General features: G+C 37.7%; 1 protein-coding gene and 1 long non-coding RNA gene across 2 annotated transcripts in view; both read right to left on the bottom strand.

Annotated features, from left to right (window-relative positions):
• Positions 1 to 1393: 1393 nt before the first annotated feature.
• On the bottom strand, positions 1394 to 2640 carry LOC132107879 (uncharacterized). The gene is made up of 2 exons (XR_009424370.1): positions 2564 to 2640; positions 1394 to 2495 (listed from the first exon to the last, which is right to left on the bottom strand). It is a non-coding gene; the product is annotated as an uncharacterized LOC132107879 (long non-coding RNA).
• Positions 2641 to 3933: 1293 nt separating this feature from the next.
• Positions 3934 to 20940, bottom strand: part of LOC132107878 (sialate:O-sulfotransferase 1) — a 35366-nt gene continuing 18359 nt past the window's right edge. Inside the window, exons 4-9 of the mRNA XM_059514199.1 lie at positions 13436 to 13620; positions 10726 to 10847; positions 10203 to 10374; positions 8036 to 8200; positions 7132 to 7332; positions 3934 to 5050 (exon numbers count right to left, since the gene is read on the bottom strand). Of these exons, the coding sequence (XP_059370182.1) occupies positions 4698 to 5050; positions 7132 to 7332; positions 8036 to 8200; positions 10203 to 10374; positions 10726 to 10847; positions 13436 to 13620 (1198 nt within the window). The 3' untranslated portion in view covers positions 3934 to 4697. The remainder of the gene's footprint in view (positions 5051 to 7131; positions 7333 to 8035; positions 8201 to 10202; positions 10375 to 10725; positions 10848 to 13435; positions 13621 to 20940) is intronic.

Genomic DNA, 20940 nt, shown 5'->3' with positions numbered 1-20940 from the left:
ACTAACAATGAATAACTGTATTTTCGTTGACATTAACAAAGATTAATAAATACAGTAATAAATGTATTGTTCATTGTTTGTTCATGTTAATTAATGAATTAACTAACATTAACTAATGGACCATTATTCTAAAGTGTTACCGTAGTTTTTAAAGCCTTGTCAATATTGTCAATATGATTCGAATATATTGTGCATCCCTAATGTCAGGCAATTTGAGGTTATACAAATTGCATATACAAAATTTCTGTTGTACCGCTATCAACCTTTTCAGATGACCCTTCTGTATTCTCATGCTTTGCTAAATACGTTCTGCCACATTTCTTCTCATCTCAAATATGTTTGTACTGTACATTCGCATGCGTTAGGGCAAGAGTCAGCCGCACAGAACTTCAGCTACCATGAGAGAGGCACGTAGCCACATTTAAAAGACAGATTGCCTGCAGCTTCAAATGACACAGGGGAATGAACAGCAAGGCCTTTAACTGTTTGCTGCGCTCCGAGGGGGCTCAAAGCAATGATCAAGGAGAGGGAACAAAAATGTGATTAAAGACTGATGCAAGACAGATGCAGGCACCCTATCTTCTAAAAAAGGCGACAAAACGTAGGACAGAAAGCTCTAAGTCCCTATTATAAGAACCATTTTCAAGTTAATCCTAAGGTTTGGATATAATATATATTGTGCTAGACATAGTTCAACCAAAAATAAAATAAATAAAAAATCTGAAAATTGAAACCCTCAGGTCATCCAAATTTGTTTCTTCATCGGAACAGATTTTGGAGGAATTTACCATTTCTTCACCTGCTCATCATTGGTCCTCTGCAATGAATGGGTGCCATCAGAATGAGAGTCCGAACAGCTAATAAAAACATCACAATAATCTACAAGTAATTCACATGAGTCCAGTCCACTGATTAGCATCTTGTGAAAATCCGCCAAAAAATTTTTTTTTGCTTGTATACAGTGGTTGATCTGTATATATTTCTGTCCTGATATGACTTTTCACTGGAGAAACCAGTATTATGGATAGGTATTAAAAATGTCTTGAATGATCTGTGATTACAAACACACAGCTTTTCATTTCTCAAAATGTTAATCATTAGACAGGAGATAAGTGGATCACTTGTGGATTATTGTGATGTTTTTATCAGCTGTTTGGACTCTCATCCTGACGGCACCCATTCACTGCAGAGAATCCATTGGTGAGCATGTGACACTCGCATTGCTCAGTAAATGATGTAGTAGTAATACAGAATATTTCAGTCTCCCAGTCATCTGCTGGATTCTATTTTTCTCTGAATATCTTAGTAGCAAGTCTTTGAAACATTTAAGTGACTTAATGCTTTCAAACATCTTTTGTCACCACTTCTGAGAAAACGAATAAAAGACACCAGCTTTCATCATGAATTTTATTCACCGTGTTTTCACAACAGCAGTAAAACCTGGGGGGCCGGCCCCTCTCAATAGCATCTGCAAAAGTGAATAGCAGTCGCAGGGTCTGACCGATGTCAAGAGAGTTTATGAAAATAAAAAAAGAAGACAAGCTCATTATGCCTCTTTTTCCTTTGCCCTAGGATGGCAGAAAAAGAACCTATTTGCTGCTGTGGATAGTTCAGCAAACATGACTCATGAAAAAATTAGATTTTTTTGTCCATGGAATGAGGCACATGAACACAATTGTGCGTGCAAACACACACACACACACACAAGACATACGCAACCACACACTACCATACACGTATCGATTTACTGCATGTGTGCACCTTATACTGCAGCGATCTACAAGATATGCACGGAAAATAAATTCTGTTTCATTTAGACATTAATCTGTCACAGTTCTCCAGACAAGACACAATGACCTCAGCACCAAGCCTGCAGGAAATCACAGTGGGGGCACAATGGATTTCATTTATAATTCATACTGGGCGCACAGAATTTTATTCTCCACAGCAGAGGCTTATAGAACCAACCTAAAGCCAAATCTGATATATTTCATTAAACCTTATATATGGCTCATTAATTATCCTTCTGTTACGCTCACTGATTTACATCTCTTTTCGGGAATCATAAGGGGCCTAAAAATGTCATGGGTACCAAAGAAATTTGACAGATTATAGTTAATAAAGGCGTAAAGGAATAGTTCACACAGAAATAGTGTTGCCATTTTTGCCATTCATACAAGACACGTCCTGGCCAGGATTTTTATATTGCCTAAAACATCCAAAGTACAGTAGTTTGACCAATAACATGCAGGTATTGTATGTAATCGACCAATCGTGGCACGTGAGAAGGTGAGATCTACAGAGAACGATCAAACAGATGCAAATATGCACATGTGTTTGTTTGTTCGTTGGACTTGAAGCATCGCTGCACAACGATCATGACATCAAAGTACCATGAGAGCGATTTGAAAGCATAAGGAGCCATCTGCTCCACACTCTATAGCTCTCATGAATGTCATACAACGATCGATCTGCACAGTGCAAACAGCCAAAACCTGGATATTTTTAGGCAATATAGAAATCCTGGCAAGTCCCGTAAAAATGCCCCATATGGTCACCCTACATAAATACTGTAAGAGTAAATAAATCCTACTAAAATAACTCTATAAATGATGACTGAATTTAAACATTTTAGATTGAATTTTAGGAATTTTGATAGAACTATCTCTTTAAGTGTGTGTGTGTGTGTGTATGTGTGTGTGGGTGTGCGTGTGTGTGTTTTCTTCCAGTATTAAAAACATTCTTCCATCCTAGCTTAGTTGATTCATCCAATAATTGTAAACAGTATGGCTGTGGCACTATTAAAATGGCTCCTTTTTCTTTGAACACCCCAATCACTCCAGCATAGCAACACTGGCTGAACCAGTGATGTAATTTTGGGGGTGTTACTATCATTTTTTCAGACCAATGACAGATGGGGGGGTGTTTGTTTAAAGTTAACACTCAGCTCAGCTCGTGTGAACCTACTCACTGGTATTAAATTATGGACCAAACTCAAACAGTGAGAAATTTGACGCTGAATGATGCTAACCGATTGATCCTTTGCGTCTCGTTGAATAACTCAGCAGTAACAGCCCCCTGGTGGGATTCCTGCCACTAGCATTACAGTGACATTGTCTGAATTTGTAGAAGTTTGGCAATGTGCAAAATAATATTACACCAGCGCTTAATCCAGACACGTCTGGAGCATGCTGGCAGCATGCTAATCAGCTCTGGGAGGATTAGCATCAGGCTAGCGTCATTCCGCAAGGCAAGTCTTGTCTAGTCCAGCTGAAAGCTTTCGTTCCATTCTGAATCTAGGGATGGGACTGTCACTATTCATTTGACTTTGATGTATGCTAAGTCTGTTTGCCATGTCATATTTTCTTGAACTTAAAGGTTTGAAAGAAAATGTTTTTTTTCTACTCCACAACATCCTATTATATTCTGCTTCTATCAGGGCCGTTATAGCATAGATACGTTGAACTTAAAATTTAGTTTTGTGGTCTATTAATATGACTTTTTCAATACTTGATTCTCGAATAATAACATTGTCCTCAACCTTATCCTCAATACACTACAAATTTTTTTTTAATGATGTTAAATCAAGATAAATTTACTTGAGAAGCAAAATAACTTATGTCTTGTTTTCTGAAAAAAAAGAGTTGATAGTTAAAACAAGAAAAAAAAATCTGCAAATAGATAAGGTTAGCCCATTTTTTCTTGTTTTATTTTTCAATTTTCATACTTTTCTTTACATAAGTCTTTATATTTATGTCAGTTTGCTTGTTAAAGTAAATGTATCTTGTTTTAAGAATGTTAAGATGTTTTACCAAAAAAGACAAAAATACTAAAATCATTTTTGCAGTGTCTGTGGTTACAGACCACTAATAGGTTACATTTAGCCTAGCATTTATGATATCAGCTTTGTAAATGGCCTTAATTTTTCTCTTGTTGACTTATTTTGCCTCTAACTAGTCTCGCATAGCCAGACCTTCAGACTGATGGTCTGGGATTCATGGCAGCTTTCATTGGCCAAGGACCGCCCATGAGGCCATTTGACTGACATGTGAAACAACCAATCACAGTTCGTTTCATTCAGCGTCACGGTTCGAGGTGTGGAAATGTCACCACAATAACAGACCGGTGTGTAAAACTCTCGGAGGTATTTTAAAGATTCTATGCCGCAAACGTTAAATATTTCACATTCTTTTGAAACTCCAGTGTTTAGTTGATCCTGATAAGCACTCGTCATCACAGTTGTAAACACTACTGCTTTCTTTTTTTTGTGAGGGGGTTGGCGCCACCTTTGTTTCCAGGTGGAACGTTAAAGAGCGCGACACACATGTCTCCCCGAAATCCTGTAACATTCAACCAATCCGATGATGACTTTGACACTCCTGAAGTGTTTCCACTTTTGTGTCCCATATGCATTAGACGTTTAGCCAATGGTCCGTGGGGGTGACGTTTGAGGCTGAGACTAGCCTCTGACTAGAGATGTTTCTGAGTCTCAAGTTCAAGTCTGCAAATTGCTTCCTTTTACAAACTGATCCCCATACTGCCTTTAAAACATGATGATCTCAAAGCACACCAGCATCATATGGCATTATTTCTGACCTCAATGTAAGGAAAAAAATCAAAATATCTCCTGGGCATCACAGTTTGTAGCATTGGAGCTTGAGCGAGACAGACAGTCCTGTACTCTAGTTCTGGACTTATCATCTTGGTAGATATTCCTTTGGCAACCCAGAATGGTTGCTGGCTCTGAGGGCCTGGTCCACAGTGCTGATGTATCCATCAATCAGGCGTTTCATATCTGGGGCGAAGGGGTCAAAGGTGGGCCGTCGCACACCTGAGCGCTTGAAGTGGCCATCCTTGTTGCACTCAGCACAGAGGAGCCGCTCTTCACTGACACTGGTATTGAGGAAGGAAGTGATGGATCGTAATGTGGGCACCAGTGATTCCTGCAACTCCTCATAGTGCACCACCAGAAGTTTCTTTCCATAACGCAGCCAGTCCAAAACATGAGAAGCCCACCAGGAGGCATAACTACCCACAAATTCAGGCCACTCTAAAGGGAGAAGAAGTATAAAAGTATTTTAGACAACAAATGCATTAAGAGCCTGGTTGGAGGACTTCAGATCAGGAAGATCAGAGTAAATGTAACTTTTTTTGTTGTTCTCTGGGAAACATGTAAGTAGCTTCTGAAGGGCATTACTAAATAAAAAAAACTTTTAAATTTTTTTTTTAAATTTACATTTTTAATTTAGGCAAAATAGGAAAAAATTACATTCTGTTCAAAAGTTTTAATACCACCCCCCATAATGAATGTTTTTTCCTTCTGGAGCATCAGTGATTGTTTGAACCTTCTGTAATAGTTGCTTATGAGTCCCTCAGTTGTATGGATCTCAAAATCAACCAGATATTGTTGGAAAGGGTTAAAATACACAAAAAATTCTGGAAAACCAAAGAATTTGTTGGACCTGAAGGATTTTTCTGAAGGACAAACAAACTCATGAACAATTATCACTTAACAAAAAAGCACAGCTGTGGATAATTCAGGTAACAACACAATATAAAGAATCAAATATATGGAAACTTTTGAACAGGGTCACAGGGAGCCCGCACATGACATACAAGAAAAAAATAAATAAATTGTGTGCACGATTTAATAATTTGTTCCCTCACTGTACTAAAATGTGCACACGATTACTATTGCATTCCCTCGTTTTACTATTTTGTTCACTTGATTTATAAATTGTGCGCACGATTTAGCAAATCGAGGGAACGAATTAGTAAATCGTGCGCACAATTTATTTATTTTTTCTTGCATGTCATGTGCTGGGCTCCGTAGGGTCATTTTTATAAATTCAACTATTATTTTCTGTTTAGGACTATATGTAAACATCTTTTATGTGAAATATCTTCTTCAGGTCAGTCCTAAATAAACAATAGCATGCATTTTGTACAATTCCTCTTATTTTGGTAAAATAATTAACATTTTGCCGATTCTGCAAGGTGTATGTAAACTTTTGACTTCAACTGTATGTATATATTTGCAATACTAATAGACACTGATGAAATAAAATAAAAAAAGAATTCTGATATTGTGCGATAACCATTATGGTAGTGAATGGTGTTGGTAGTAACGCATTACAAGTAACGAGAGTTACGTAATCCGATTTTTTTTTTTAAGGAATTAGTAAAGTAACGCATTACTTTTTAATTTAAAGCTCTAATTAATTGAAAGCTCTCCTGTCCCTATGTTGAGAGAAATCGGAAGTAAGATGTTACTTAAGTTCTAGAATAAATGTGAACATGCATTAATTCATCTCGCTCACACCAAAAAAAAAAAACCTTTAGTTTTGTTCAAAATTAATAAAAACAATTAAAGGGAACTCAGAATATGACTCAAAGCTGTAATAATTAAGTATGTTAAATAATAAAAGTACCTTTTATGTATTTAATCCCATTTGATTAACCAATTTGCTGCTGATCTTCGATGGTCCAATTCAACCATACTAATAAGCAAAAATTACACAAGATAAACTAACATATGTTCTTCTTTTTTATTACTGAAGAGTGTTGAACTTTCTTCTTCTGTATTCTACTGTACAGACGTGAATTTACATTTCCTTTAGCCTGAAACTTTTGGTGTGAAAGGGCTTTTAAATTTGCCAAAAATATAACTTTTTATTTTAAAAGCAAACAAGCAAGCCCAGTCCAGATTTAAAAAGTAACAAAAAAGTAACATAACGCATTACTTTCAATAAAAAGTAACTAAGTAACGTAATTAGTTACTTTTTTAGGAAGTAACGCAGTACTATAATGCATTACTTTTAAAAGTAACTTTCCCCAACACTGGTAGTGAAAGTAATTTCTCTGAGATTACAAAATTTATTGGACAAGCTTTTAAATGTTAATTAACCGGAAATAAATACTAACTAACACTAATTAAAACTAAAAAAATAAGCCTAAATAGTAATATTTAAAAAGATAAAAAAAATAACAAAATTAACAAATTTAACAAAAGAAAAAATTCTTAAATTGAAATGAATAATTTTAATAAAAACTATAATAGTATATATAAGTGCACTAAAATAACATTAACAAAGTTTCCGAGAAGAGCTTAACATACTGTACTCATAATACCTTTGCTCTTCCAGTGCTGTTCAGAAGCGTAACCAAGATGCCCAGCGCACTTGCGGTTGAACTCAGCCATGAGTGAGCGGTAGGGGTTTCTTATCAACAGTATTGCTGAGTCATACATCTCTATATCCCGCTGGCCGCTCTCATGTGTCTTCACACAGATGGTTCTTCCACTCTTCCAGTAATCTTTCTCACCCTTGAAGCCTGCACAGTTGGGAGGAGAAAAGGATTAGAATAAACAGCCAACTGCATGTGGCGACCGCTCAGTGCCGCCTCTGAATCCAAACACATACGTTCCAAAAACTGCATCAGAAATGGTGTTAGTCCAGGCATTAGCTCCATGGCCCACCTCAGGCAAATGTGTCAGGTTCTGTGATGGATTTGAAAAGACACTCTAACTTTCAAGGCATGTCAAGTTCTTTAATGATAGAAAAAAAATCCTCAATAAAGTTTGGCATTTGAAAGAAAAGAGAAGGTCTACTGTGCCCAAATGCACATTATCAAGCGATCTCAAAAAGCTGCATAGTAGGAGCTGAAGAAAAAGAAGAAGAAAAAAAACAGGCTCTGCTGGTTTTTAATAAATCATTCCAAAAGACTCACAAACTATGGAGTTTTGTTTAAATCAGTCCAAACTTCTTAAAAAAGAAGTTATAAGATGTATACAGTATGTATATTTATTGCCATGATGTTGTAGTGACAGATTAAACTTTGGTTGGATTCCCATTTTCATTAGAGACATCAGCCTGTTTAGGGACAAAAATATAGCAATGATGATAAATTCATCCTTAAATTAATTCATCTGTGCAATAATATCTCTCAGAGTGGTTTGATTTGTGTCTATCAAAGACAAGCAAGCTTTTAAAAATGGTAAGATTTATGACCACTGGTAGAGTGGTGCTACTTTTACCTCTATTGTAGAGGGTGCCATCAAAGTAGTAACTGCCTGTGTAGTAGCCTGTGGCGAGCTCGATCAAGTGCCTCACCCAGGTGTTCCCCGCACCAGGAAAACTGGACAGAGCCACCAGTGAGCTGGACTTCTCAGGAAGAAACTTCTTCTCTGTGCATCTGGAATCTGGACAATAAGAAATTTCCAGAAATTTTTCAGAAGGTAAGATAACATAACAACCTGTTATTATCAGCCAGGCAGTTACACTATATTGTATCTGTTTATAAAAAATAATAAAAAAATCACATAAAATAATGCCTCAAAGGGTTATCTAATAAAGATATAAAAATCGAGCGCAGCGTTAGTTCAGTCAGGCCACGGAGGCATAGGCTTAGATGCTGATGCGGTCAGCTGTCAAATAGCTCCAATCACTGCCACTCTCCTATTAGACATGGGACATATATACGTGGCACTAATGCTCGGTAAGTATGCTCAAATGGCCCGCAACCCTCCCTCCCTTCCCATTATAAGCATGAGCATTTTACCGTGCACCTTCTGGTTGTCGTCTTCTTTGTTTCAGATCACTAAGGCTTTCAAGTCCCGGTTGGCATGGACCTCACTGCTGAGAGACACTCATCCTCATAACCAAGCTACAAGATAGACGTCCCACTGCCACATCTACATGATTACCATTGTTTGCTTTTAAAGATATTATTAAGTGTCTTAATTGTCATGTATTTCCAAGCTGATGGTTCCTTGGGGTTAATGTTTAAGCTCTTTTATGTTCAATTAATTTGGGAGCAAGAACCCCCATAAGGAACCATACCGCCAAAAGATAAATTGTGTTCAATAAACTCAAGTAATTTGCCAAAGTGGTCCTGTCTGAAATAGTCTAAATCTTTAGAAATAAAATGATTTTTAAGAACTACATAGACTTTATTTTATTTATTTATTTTTGTAAAAGTGCTGTGATTTTTTTATTGACTGACTGATTTTTGCTTGTGTGTAGCACCTACGGCTCTGCATAGCTTTTCGAAGCATCCCAATGTTAGGTGAGAATGGCTGAAGTTTATTTGAAACATCAAATGTTAATTTTCTTTTGTTGTGTTAACATATCTCCTATTGCAACAGAAAGTCGGGGGAATAACAGCTTTATAATTCCAATTAGCATAAAACCATGCTAGTTGATGGCAGGTGGTATTTGAGAGAGAAAACCTATGATTAATTTGGTTCATTAAATTACGCTTGTTTATGTGTATTAATTAAACAGGGTAACTGTTTGTTCAATTACAAAACATATACAACTGTTTAAAACTTTGAAGTCAGATAAAACATTTTTGGAACAAAATAAATGAACACTTCTGTTCATCAAGGATGCATTTATTGATCAGAAAGGACAGTAAAGACATTTACAATGTTACAAAAAGATTAGTATTTTGAAAAGATGCTCTTGTTTTATACTTCCTATTTATCAAAGACTCTTCAAAAATATAAATATTTAATATGTACCGTATATATTTAGAAATTACAAATCATATTAAGCATCACAACTGTTTTCAATATTTATAATAATAAGGCATATTTCTTGAGCACCAAATCAGCATATTAGATTTTTTTCTGAATAATCATGTGATATTGAAGACTGAGTAATGGTTGCTAAAAATGTATCTTTGCCATCTCGTGAATAAATTACATTTTAAAATCTATTACAAGTTATTTTAAACTAATAATATTTCACAATATTACTCTATTTACTGTAATATATTTATTCACTCATTTATTTATTAATTCCCCTCACAAATGATGTGTCAAAAAATAACTAGTTAACTACCAAATCCACCCACAAAGACTCAAGCTGTTGGAGATATTTACTTTCAGTCTTGCTTATTATTTTTCAAGCAGTCTCAGATATATGGGTACTTTAAAGATATGCGGGTACCCTTAGGCTATTATGTGTTGTTGGAAACTTTAGCATTGCCAGGCATACCTAAAAAGGTATTATTCACTTTTACATTCTTATATAATTTCACAGAAAAAAAAATCTTGGAAATGAATGAGCAGGCACCCTATTTAATTCTAGCATACATCTCGAGGCTGAGCTCTATGTGAAAAGAATAAACTGCCGGTTTGGGGAAATGTGAGCACAGAGGTAATTATTAAGATCAGTGAGGTTTCCAAAGAGTCTTACCTTGAACAGGTGTCTGATAAACCTGAAGGAAGAGCTGATGGGAACCCTGGGTAGGCAGACTGCTGTTTTCCACAGCACAGAGCTCCTCTTTTACAGGCTCGTGAAGAGTGAAGCGTGGAGTAGCGTAGCCACAGAAACAGTCAGGCTTCCTGACCAGGGCCAGAGGAAACTCCTGATAAGAGTGAATAAATATGTATGTGAATGACACCAAGAGCCGATCTCTACGTCTCTCAATCCATATGATAGATTACAACTATTCTGAGTTATCATTATCTGAAAATGTTCTCAAGCAGTGCAATTAGATTCTCAGCTAAAAACGAGGATGAATCAATTGAGCATGCTGCCAACAAAGCATGACCATCTGATAGATGCTGCGTAGAAGAGCAAATTTGTGCACTCTGGGGACACATTCAAGTTTAAACAAGAAGACTGTGTTTAGAAGAGTGAGAGAATATATCAGAACTACAGCAGACCATATCCAATCCACATGAATCTAGTGTTGATACAGTCAGGAAAGTCAGACCTGATCCATGCAGGTCTGGATGCACCACTGGGAGGTGAGGTTGGGCTGGACGGCATGAGCCAGAGAAGCTGCTGAAGTGTTGTCAGGTTTTTTGAAGCAGCCCCGGTAGCGCACGTTCCTGTCTGAAGGCAGAGGAGAATGGAGAACATTGCTCATTGACTGGAGGTAAAAGGTGTAGGAACAAGATTTCGTGCCAACACTCAGTTCATTGCTCTAAGTTTTGGAATGCAGCAGTGAATGTGTAATTAAGAAAAAAAACTCACAGACCTTCAAAGAAATATCAAACAGTTCAAGGAATCAGGCTGAATGGGTAATGAGTGAACTGCAAAGAAGCCACATTTCACAGGAATAGGAAACTGCGCTAATATGATTTTTTTTCGAGTTGCTTCAGCTTTTCACAAACCCTTTTCAGGCACAGCTGCAAGTTTCTTTTAGCAGGTGCTTTTGAATGAAGGAATGAATTTGATGAAACTCATCGCTATGCTTTAAACTGACATTTTGACTTTGAGCTTCCCATAGCAGATGTACATGTTAATATTAATAATAATATGTTTAGTTGATATACTGTACACTACCATTCAAAAGATATTTTGGATGTTTTTAAAATAAGTTTTTTACTCTCACCAAGGCTTCTTTTATTTGATCAGAAAACAGTAATACTGTGAAATAGTATTACAATTTCAAAATAAATGTTTTTAATTTGAATATATTTTAAAATGCAGTTTATTCCTGTGATGGCAAAGTTGAAATTTTCACCTGCCATTCAGAAATCCTTCCAATTTACTTCTCAAGGAACATTTCCCATAATCTATGTTAAAAACAGATGTGCTACTTAATATTTTTGAGGAAATCGTGATACTTTTTTTTAGGATTCTCTGATAAAAAAGAAAGATTTTTTGTTTTTTTTTAATCTTTAGATTTTCCTTTTTTTTATTCCAGTTAAAGTTTTACGTCTATATTTTTTTTTTCAGTTTTAATTTTAGTACATCAAGTTTTGTTTCAGTTAACATTTATTTTATTTTACACATTTTTATGATTTTAGTTACAGTTTTAGTTAACTAGAAGAACCCTGCCTAATCAGACAATACATTCCTTCATCATTAACTATAATAAATGTGTATTTTGTATTTACAAATGTTTCCACAGCTAATATCCAACTAGAATTGACTCGACATATAAGAGCCTACAGTGAACAAGCCAAGAAACAGATTCACCTCGTGGACAAACACCGGATGTGAGTTGATACTGTGATTTAAGAAGTTTGTATCTGCATTAGAGAGTGTGCTCAGGGCCTTCATGACACTTTGTCACCTCTGCAGGGTAAACAAGCACTCTATAACTGAAACCCCGGGGCTTTTGTTTGCCTCTCCAAATAAATGAAGAGGCCCTGCAGACCGCTGTTTGCTTTTGAAGCAATCAGATGATTCTTTGTGAGGGCCATAAATGAGACACAGCTGCATGAAAACATCAAATAACGCACTATTAAAACAGAGTGCAGAGGAGCACCACTGGCTTCAGGTGAGCCTCTGAACTTCTTACTAAGACCGGAGGTAGACTGTTCAACCATAACAAAACAAGTCTGACCACGCTCACCGACATAGGTGTGGAAAAAAAGAGTCTTGCAGGATATTATGCACAGAACATTTTCACACAAAAATAAGCAATGCATTATAGGCTGTAGACCTCGCTTAGATTTGTAGTAAATAATTACAAAAAGTAATATTTTTTAATTCTTTAATAATTTGGGGGAGTATGTACTGCATCTAAAATTAAATAAAGGTTACACATATACAAAAATACAAAGAAAACAAACAAACAAACAAAAAATGTCAATTAAATATTTTAATTGCAGTAATATTTTACAATTTTAATTATACATTTTTTTTAATCACATAAATGCATCCTTGGTGAGCATAAGAGACTTTCAAAATATATTTGCCTACCCCAAACTTTTGAACAGTAATTTACAATCAATCTGTTTTTATTAAAATATATTGATGAGTCTGAGTAGAGACTTTAATGAAATAAAGCCCAGTATGCATTTAAAGAAATTCTGTTTTCCCAATTCAGCCATACAATTTTAATTTTAGAAACATTTTAATTATTCAGACTCCTTTTTTGCTCAGGCTGAGAGGGAACTTTAATGTGTCACAACTCATTAAAGAGTGTCAATGAAAAAATGTAAAGCATTACAATTGCTCCTGGTGTCCCCTTCACATTTACAATTTTTAGCATATGTTAGCATAGCAATTAAAACAATCAATTAGAGACCTCTTTATAGCTTTTCTGTTGCATTACATGAACATCTTAAAAGCAACAGCCCAAACAATGCAAAAATCCTTCTTAACAAGACATTATTATATGGTACAATGGATAGCATTTTCAATTTAGGCCACAAAACATATGGTCAATGCTTAATAGCTGTGTATGTGAGTGTTGTGCTGGGCCAAATCTAGTTGGCATGATACTGCAGAGGGACATTGAGTCAGAACACAAAGGTCCAACAGCATGTGGAAGAGACTGATGAGGAAACCTGTTTTAAACATATGGCCACATCAAAGCTCCACTGCCAGACAGTGAATTACCTGCAGAAGCAGTGCTGCTTTCATCCAGTAAAAAACGTATTACAAAAAAGTTCTGTTGTTGTTTTATTTTTATGAATGGGTGAGAAGTTCTGCCCTGCAAAAAGAAACTTATTTCAAGCACTCACATCTCCGCTGGCCAGGAAGAACCTCCTCCACCTTGTAAATGGACAGACGGGACACACCTCCACAGATGGCACCCTTCTCACCTTTGCAGTCCAAGTTACACTCCTCCTCTTTCATCCGAGTGCTTGTGATGCGGTTTCCACAGTAACACTCAGACCCATATTCAAGGCCAGCAAACTGGTAGCCACTGTGTGAAACAAAACATTCAAAATCTAATTATACTCATACTAAACTATATTAAATATTTATAGCAAAAGTATTTTCTTAACACAAAACAATATTGCATTTGTCATTATAAAATAAATATTTATACAAATGTTAACTAATTTTTTTAAATGATGTAATGGCTTCTTTTTATAGTACTCTAACAACTTAATAGGTGTTATATAATAATAATAATATAATAACTATAAGCCATTCATAGGTTTATTTATTCTCCTTGTTTCAGCATCCCAACCACTTTGACTCAGCAACACCGATTCAACCAATAGCATCAGATTTGGGCGGGGCTGTCTGTTTGAACAGCCAATGGTAAACAGGGTAAGTGTTTGGGAAACGATTTCAAAAACAGTCAATTTTTTGGCAACATCAAAGCTCCATGACCAGACTATGATAAAAAAGTGTGCCCCCTGTTGTCCTTTCGCATCAAAATCCACAGACATAGTTTTAAACATATATTTTTGATTGTCACTTTTAAATGGTGCTTCATCTATGCATATTTCTCTCCTAAATAAGATGAGACAACTTATTTACTGGAGAAAGCAATATTATGGATAGAGGGCTTGGCAACGATTTGAGGTTGTTACGGCTGGCTCATATACCGCAACATAAAAGAGGCAAACAACCAAATGCTTTAACAAAAAACAATTTATTAACAAATCAAGCAAAACCAGTATTAAACAATAAAAAAAAAAAACGACGTCTAGGGGAAAAACACACACGTGTGGTTACTAAATAAACAATACCTGGCACTAGAAATAAATATGGAAAAACAAAGACACAAAGGAAATAAGTGAGAGAAAAACAGACCTCTCACTCCAAGTCACAGGTCTTTATACCTATGGTGAGTTAATTAGGGATGGAATACACCTGTTGCCCAACTAACGTCTGCACTGTGTAGCAGAGCCAGTAGGGGTAAACAGGCAGGCGTAACACCTCCCCCACAAAATGTATTCCTCTAAGGAATGCAAAAAAAACAGCAGCATTCTCCATTATTTATCCCACTCCACTTGGTTCCTAATTCCTGCTTCCTGGGCCCTAGGAAACAGGATAGAAAGAGAAGAGAGAAAGGGAAAAAGGAGAAACACCAAAAGATATATCCTCATGCGCGAGATAGGGCATCAGCGATGACATTTTCACTGCCCCGGATGTGTTTAATGTACAGGGAAAATGGTTGTAAGAAGAGACTCCACCGCATTAACCTCTGATTACGATCCTTCATTCGGTGTAAAAACACCAGAGGATTATGGTCAGTATAAACCACGATTGGACTTGCAGACGATCCCAGATAGATTTCAAAATGTTGGATGGCCAAAACAAGAGCAAGTGTCTCCTTTTCCACAACAGAGTAAACCCGCTGATGGACATTGAATTTTTTTGAAAAATAACAGACTGGATGTTCTACTCCATCCTGACTTCTCTGTAGGAGAACAGCTCCAGCTCCAGTATTACTGGCGTCGACAGCTAAACAAAAAGGCTGAGAAAAATCTGGCGCAACGAGCACAGGAGCACTAGCCAACAGTGCTTTGGCTCCCTCAAATGCCTGTTGGGTAATAGTGGTCCAATTAAAGGATACTTTCGTACTTATAAGATCGGTCAAGGGTGCTACAATAGAGGCAAAGTTTGGGCAAAACCCATGATAATATCCGGCCATTCCTAGAAACCTACGCAATTCTTTGCGATTTGTAGGCACTGGAAAAGCACAGATGGACTCAATCTTGGCTTCAATGGGGCGAACATGTCCATTTCCTACTATTTTACCTAAATAGGTAACAGTAGCTTTTCCAAATTCGCATTTTGCCAAATTTAAAGTTAAACAAGCCTCAGTCAAACGAACAAATAACTCCCTTATTTGGACTAGGTGATCTGACCAAGATGAACTATACAAAACCACATCGTCCAAATAAGCATCACAGTCAGATAAACCAGACAACACCTTATTTATAAGGCGCTGGAAGGTGGCTGGAGCATTTCGAACCCCAAATGGCATAACACGGTACTGGAGAAAGTCGTCAGGTGTCACAAATGCAGACAGTTCCTTTGCTCTAACAGTCAGTGGAACCTGCCAGTACCCTTTTAAAAGGTCAAATTTGCTCACAAACTTCGCAGACCCCACTCTATCCACACAATCATCTATTCGGGGTAAAGGATAACAGTCAGGCTTAGTGATAGAATTAAGCTTGCGATAGTCTGTACAAAATCTGTAGGATCCATCTGGCTTATTTACAAGGAGACAAGGTGAACTCCAAGCACTAAAGCTGGACTCAGCCAAATTATGATCTAATAAGTAAGTCACCTCCTTTTTCAACAAGTCCCGTTTCCTAGGGTTTACCCTATACGCATGCTGCTTAATTGGTAAAGCAGAACCCACATCAATGTCATGTTCAATCACTGTAGTGCAAGTAGGCACATCAGAAAATAAGTGAGGAAAGGACTCCACTAATTGAAGAATGTCGTTTTTCTCAGAGGGAGATAGATGGGGTAAATGATGGGCCAATCTTGAATACATCTCAGAGTTATTCAATCGTCCTTCGACAACTCCTCGAGAAGGAAAATTAAACGCAATCATCCCCCATACAATTCAAGGAGGAACTCTCTGAAAAAGAAGTTCCCTCCCCACTCAAATGTGAAGAATCATCTGACACAGTGGTTACTAACCCCACAAAAGATGCAGGAGGAAAATAAGGCTTCAAAAGATTTATGTGGCAAACCTGTACTCCCTTGCGTCGTTCTGGGGTTTTCAAAAGATAATTCTGTCCAGAAAGGCATTTGAGGACTGGATAAGGACCCGCAAAACGGGCTTGAAAAGGATTACTTACAAGTGGCAACAAAGCTAGTACTTGGTCTCCAACCTGAAATTTCCGAGCCACTGCTTGTTTGTTAAACAACCTCTCCATCTTACTCTGTGACTTTCCCAGTTTCCTCTGAGCAATTGCTCGAGCCTCATGCATCCGATATCGAAAACCACTCACAAAGTCCAAAACATTTTGGGAGGGTTCAGAAGGAATCCAGTTATCAGCTAAAACCGCAGTAGGACCACGAACTTCATGACCAAATACCAGATCATTTGGACTAAATCCAATGCTCTCCTGAGTAACCTCTCTAACTCCCATAAGCAGCCAAGGCAGCCCATCCTCCCAATCGGAACCAAGCTCTACACAGTATGACCGTAGCAATGACTTCAGGGTCTGATGAAATCTTTCGAGGGCCCCTTGACTCTGAGGGTGATATTCACTGGAAATATTATGACTGATTTTCAATTGTCGCAAAGCCTTAGCAAACTGACGGCTCATAAAATTTGAGCCTTGGTCAGACTGGATAACTCTAGGAATGCCAAATGTTGACATGAAAGAGGTTAAAGCTTTTAGAATTGATTTTGTAGTAATGGACCTGACAGGATATGCAGCTGGATACCGGGTAGATAAACACATAACTGTGAGTAGATACCAATGACCAGTCTTGGATCTAGGTAAAGGACCTACGCAATCAACCAGCAAATACTCAAATGGTTTTGATATAGCTGGAATAGGTTGGAGAGGAGCCACAGGGATTTTCTGGTTTGGCTTACCAGTGAGTTGGCACACATGACAAGTTCTAATAAACTTTGCCACGTCTCTTTTTAAACCAGGCCAGAAAAACTTGCATTGCAATCGATCATATGTTTTCCTCACTCCCATATGTCCAGCCACTCCATCATGTGCTAACCCGATCACAGACTGCCTAAATTTAAGAGGAACTACCACTTGAACATAAACCTTAGTAATGGGTTCAGATTCACTGACCCACCGTCTAAGCAACATTTCATCTTTCAGGAAGTAGCAAGAGGGTAGCTGAGTCTCAATATCCCCCTCGATACAAACCATTGAGAACAAAGGTTTAAGAGTAACATCAGCTAACTGTTCTTCAATCAAGTCCTCTCTAGAGACATGAAAAACAGATAAAAGATCCTCTGATACTGCTTTCTCCCGAGAGACAGACTCCTCAGAAAAGAAATCAGATGAATCAGAAATGTTATCTGCCAAAGTCATACCAAGTGGTTCCCCTTCAACTGTCTCACCAACCACCTGTTTTGAGGGAACAAAACTAGACCCATCTACATCATCCTCCAAATGAACGGGTAACCCTTTTTCCATAGTTACCTCAGGATGTAAAGAAACTTCACCTTCACACAGTCGGTCGGTTTTAAGTTGTTTTCCTCTGGCTCGGGTGACAGCACAGGAAGGAAACACGTGGGGAAATTTCAGACCACATTCATCAGGAACATCGGCAGACATAGGTGAGGAGACTACAACAGTAGATGGTACAGGTTTTGATGCTCCCCAGACATTTCCCTGAGCAAGATCGTTCCCCAAGATGAAAGAAACCCCTGGCACAGGAAGGGAAGCCCGTACTCCCACAATCACATCACCAGTTACAAGATCAGAGATAAGATGTACCTTATGTAAGGGAACTTTTAAGAAAGTCATTTCTATCCCCCTAATCAATACATCCTTCCCAGTCGCAGTCCGACCTGAGAGTGGAAGAACTCCCTCTAGCAAGAATGATTGAGAAGCTCCAGTGTCTCTCAGGATCCTCAAAGAAACTTTTTCTTCTTGTCCTGGCAAAGACACAAAGCCGTTAGTAATAAATGGAGCATACTCCGTATAATTATCCCCGACATCTACTGGTTTCGAGATCCCCTTCCTAATCTCAGAATTCTGTTGGTGAGCATGAATCTCCAGCGGTTCAAGTCCAACCAATCCGACTGGCTTGGCAGACTTCTTTAAAGCATTACATTCAGATATTTTATGCCCTACTTTGTGACAGTAAAAGCAGATCACCTTACCCTTCTTATCTGATGAAAAATTCTGACTAACAGGGGGCACACTTGCCACTGTGTTCGATGTACTCACTGGAGGCGTCCAACGATTCCGAAATAACTTTCTACTCTGATCACTTGAACCTCTATCAGGAAAAGAAACTCTGTGAGTCAGAACAAATTCATCAGCCAACACAGCCGCATTAGCTAATGTAAGAGCCTTCTGCTCATTCAAATAAGTAGACACAGACCCTGGTACACAGTTTTTAAATTCTTCCACAAGAATTAACTCCCTTAACTGGTTCAAGGTTTCTACTTTCTGAGACTGACACCACCTTGTAAATGCAACCTCTTTTTCCCGAGCAAATTCAACATATGTTTGTCTTTCAGGTTTTTTATAACCACGAAATCGTTGGCGATAAGCCTCTGGTACTAACTCATACGCTCTCAAAATGGCTGTTTTGACTTGTTTGAAATCTACACTTTCCTCTTCAGAAAGAGAAGAAAACACTTCCTGAGCCTTCCCTGTCAGAACACACTGCAGAAGTAGAGTCCAGACTTCTTCTGGCCATTTTAGAGAAGAAGCAACTCTTTCAAAATGGGCAAAGTACTTGTCTACATCACGTTCACAAAATGGGGACACCATCTTAATGTTTCGTCCAACATCAAAAGAAGAATGCACAACCTGAACGGATTATGAAACTTCCGCTTTTTTTACTTCCAGTTCAAGTTCTAACTTCCTCATCTCATACTGCCTATGTTCACGTTCACTCTCACGTGCATACTCTAACTTTCTCAGCTCAAATTGTGTACGCTCACGCTCCTGTTCAAACTCTAATTTTTTTAACTGAATACGTTTTTCCCATTCCCTATCTTCTGATGCTTGAGTACCTTCAAACGATAGTCTCTCAGTTTCAAACTGGGTTTGTTTCTCTATGGAAATTAAATCTCTCCCAACCAGTGGATATGCTGCCTTACCAAGACCAGCTTCATCTCCTACAACCAGAATTCCCTTGGCTATCAACTGGCTTTTAACAGCTCCTAACAAATCCTCCTTGTGCTTCTTATCAGTTCCCGTCAAAATGATTGCATGACTCTCTGCGATTTCTAAAAGTTGTTCTTTGGTGCACCTATCTAGAAACTTCTCAGAAAGTTCTACACTCAATCCCTGAATGGAAGTCATTTTGGACTTAACATACAATTCACACAATGAAGACTTGTTAATTGACCACAACAAATCCAAAATAATTTAATAAAAACTCCAAAAAACAAAAGTGCCAGAAAACAGCCTAAGCCCAGATGATGTAAATGTAAATCAATGCTCAATTACAATAGGAAAACCCCTGCATAACCACTCAATGCAGTGTTAATTTACTCACAGTAAATAACAATCGGTCATACTCAGGCTACACTAGCTGTGACAAACTTATTTACTCATCTATCAACTCTATTGTCCCCAACGCAAGATCTTCGTGTAACCGATTCAAATTTGATATTTTAACCGTTCTACACAAACATCAACTTCCTATATAAATTGGCAAACCTAGCACATAACCACACGCGAAAACATGCTCTCTTTATAATTAGACTAAACAAACACCAGGGAGAAATATAAAGTACTCACCAGGATTTCCATTGGCTTTTCATCTCCGATATGCCTGCCTGTTGAAACTAACTATCCTAACTAGTCTTCAAAGGACTGCCGGGCTCGAGGCGACTTGAAACGCTGAACCTCGTAACAACCGTTCTCCAAATGAGTTCAGCTGCGCGAGAAGCATACCCCCACCCAGGATTTCCTTCCAAACTCCAAATAAAATACAAAACAAAATCAACAAAACAACAAACAGCGTTCCGATGGAAGGACCGATCACGAGCAGCCCAGCTGAAACACTCTAACTAACCGGAGTGAAAGCCGATCATTACAAGAAATCCTGAAGAGACAATAAAATACTCCCTCAAAAACAAACGCTCAAAAATCTCGGACGAGGCCCCATTTTTATGTTACGGCTGGCTCATATACCGCAACATAAAAGAGGCAAACAACCAAATGCTTTAACAAAAAACAATTTATTAACAAATCAAGCAAAACCAGTATTAAACAATAAAAAAAAAAACGACATCTAGGGGAAAAACACACACGTGTGGTTACTAAATAAACAATACCTGGCACTAGAAATAAATATGGAAAAACAAAGACACAAAGGAAATAAGTGAGAGAAAAACAGACCTCTCACTCCAAGTCACAGGTCTTTATACCTATGGTGAGTTAATTAGGGATGGAATACACCTGTTGCCCAACTAACGTCTGCACTGTGTAGCAGAGCCAATAGGGGTAAACAGGCAGGCGTAACAGAGGTAAAAAAAAAAAAAAAAAAAAAAAAAAATCTTGATGAATTAGTTTATAAAATTATCATTTCGCAAGATGTTAACTGATGGACTCGAGTCCTGTGGATTAGTGATGTTTAATCAGATATTTGAAGTCACATTCTG

Source organism: Carassius carassius, chromosome 28 (assembly GCF_963082965.1).
Source record: "Carassius carassius chromosome 28, fCarCar2.1, whole genome shotgun sequence".
Lineage (NCBI taxonomy): Eukaryota > Metazoa > Chordata > Actinopteri > Cypriniformes > Cyprinidae > Carassius > Carassius carassius.
This window is presented reverse-complemented; position numbering and strand designations above follow the sequence as displayed.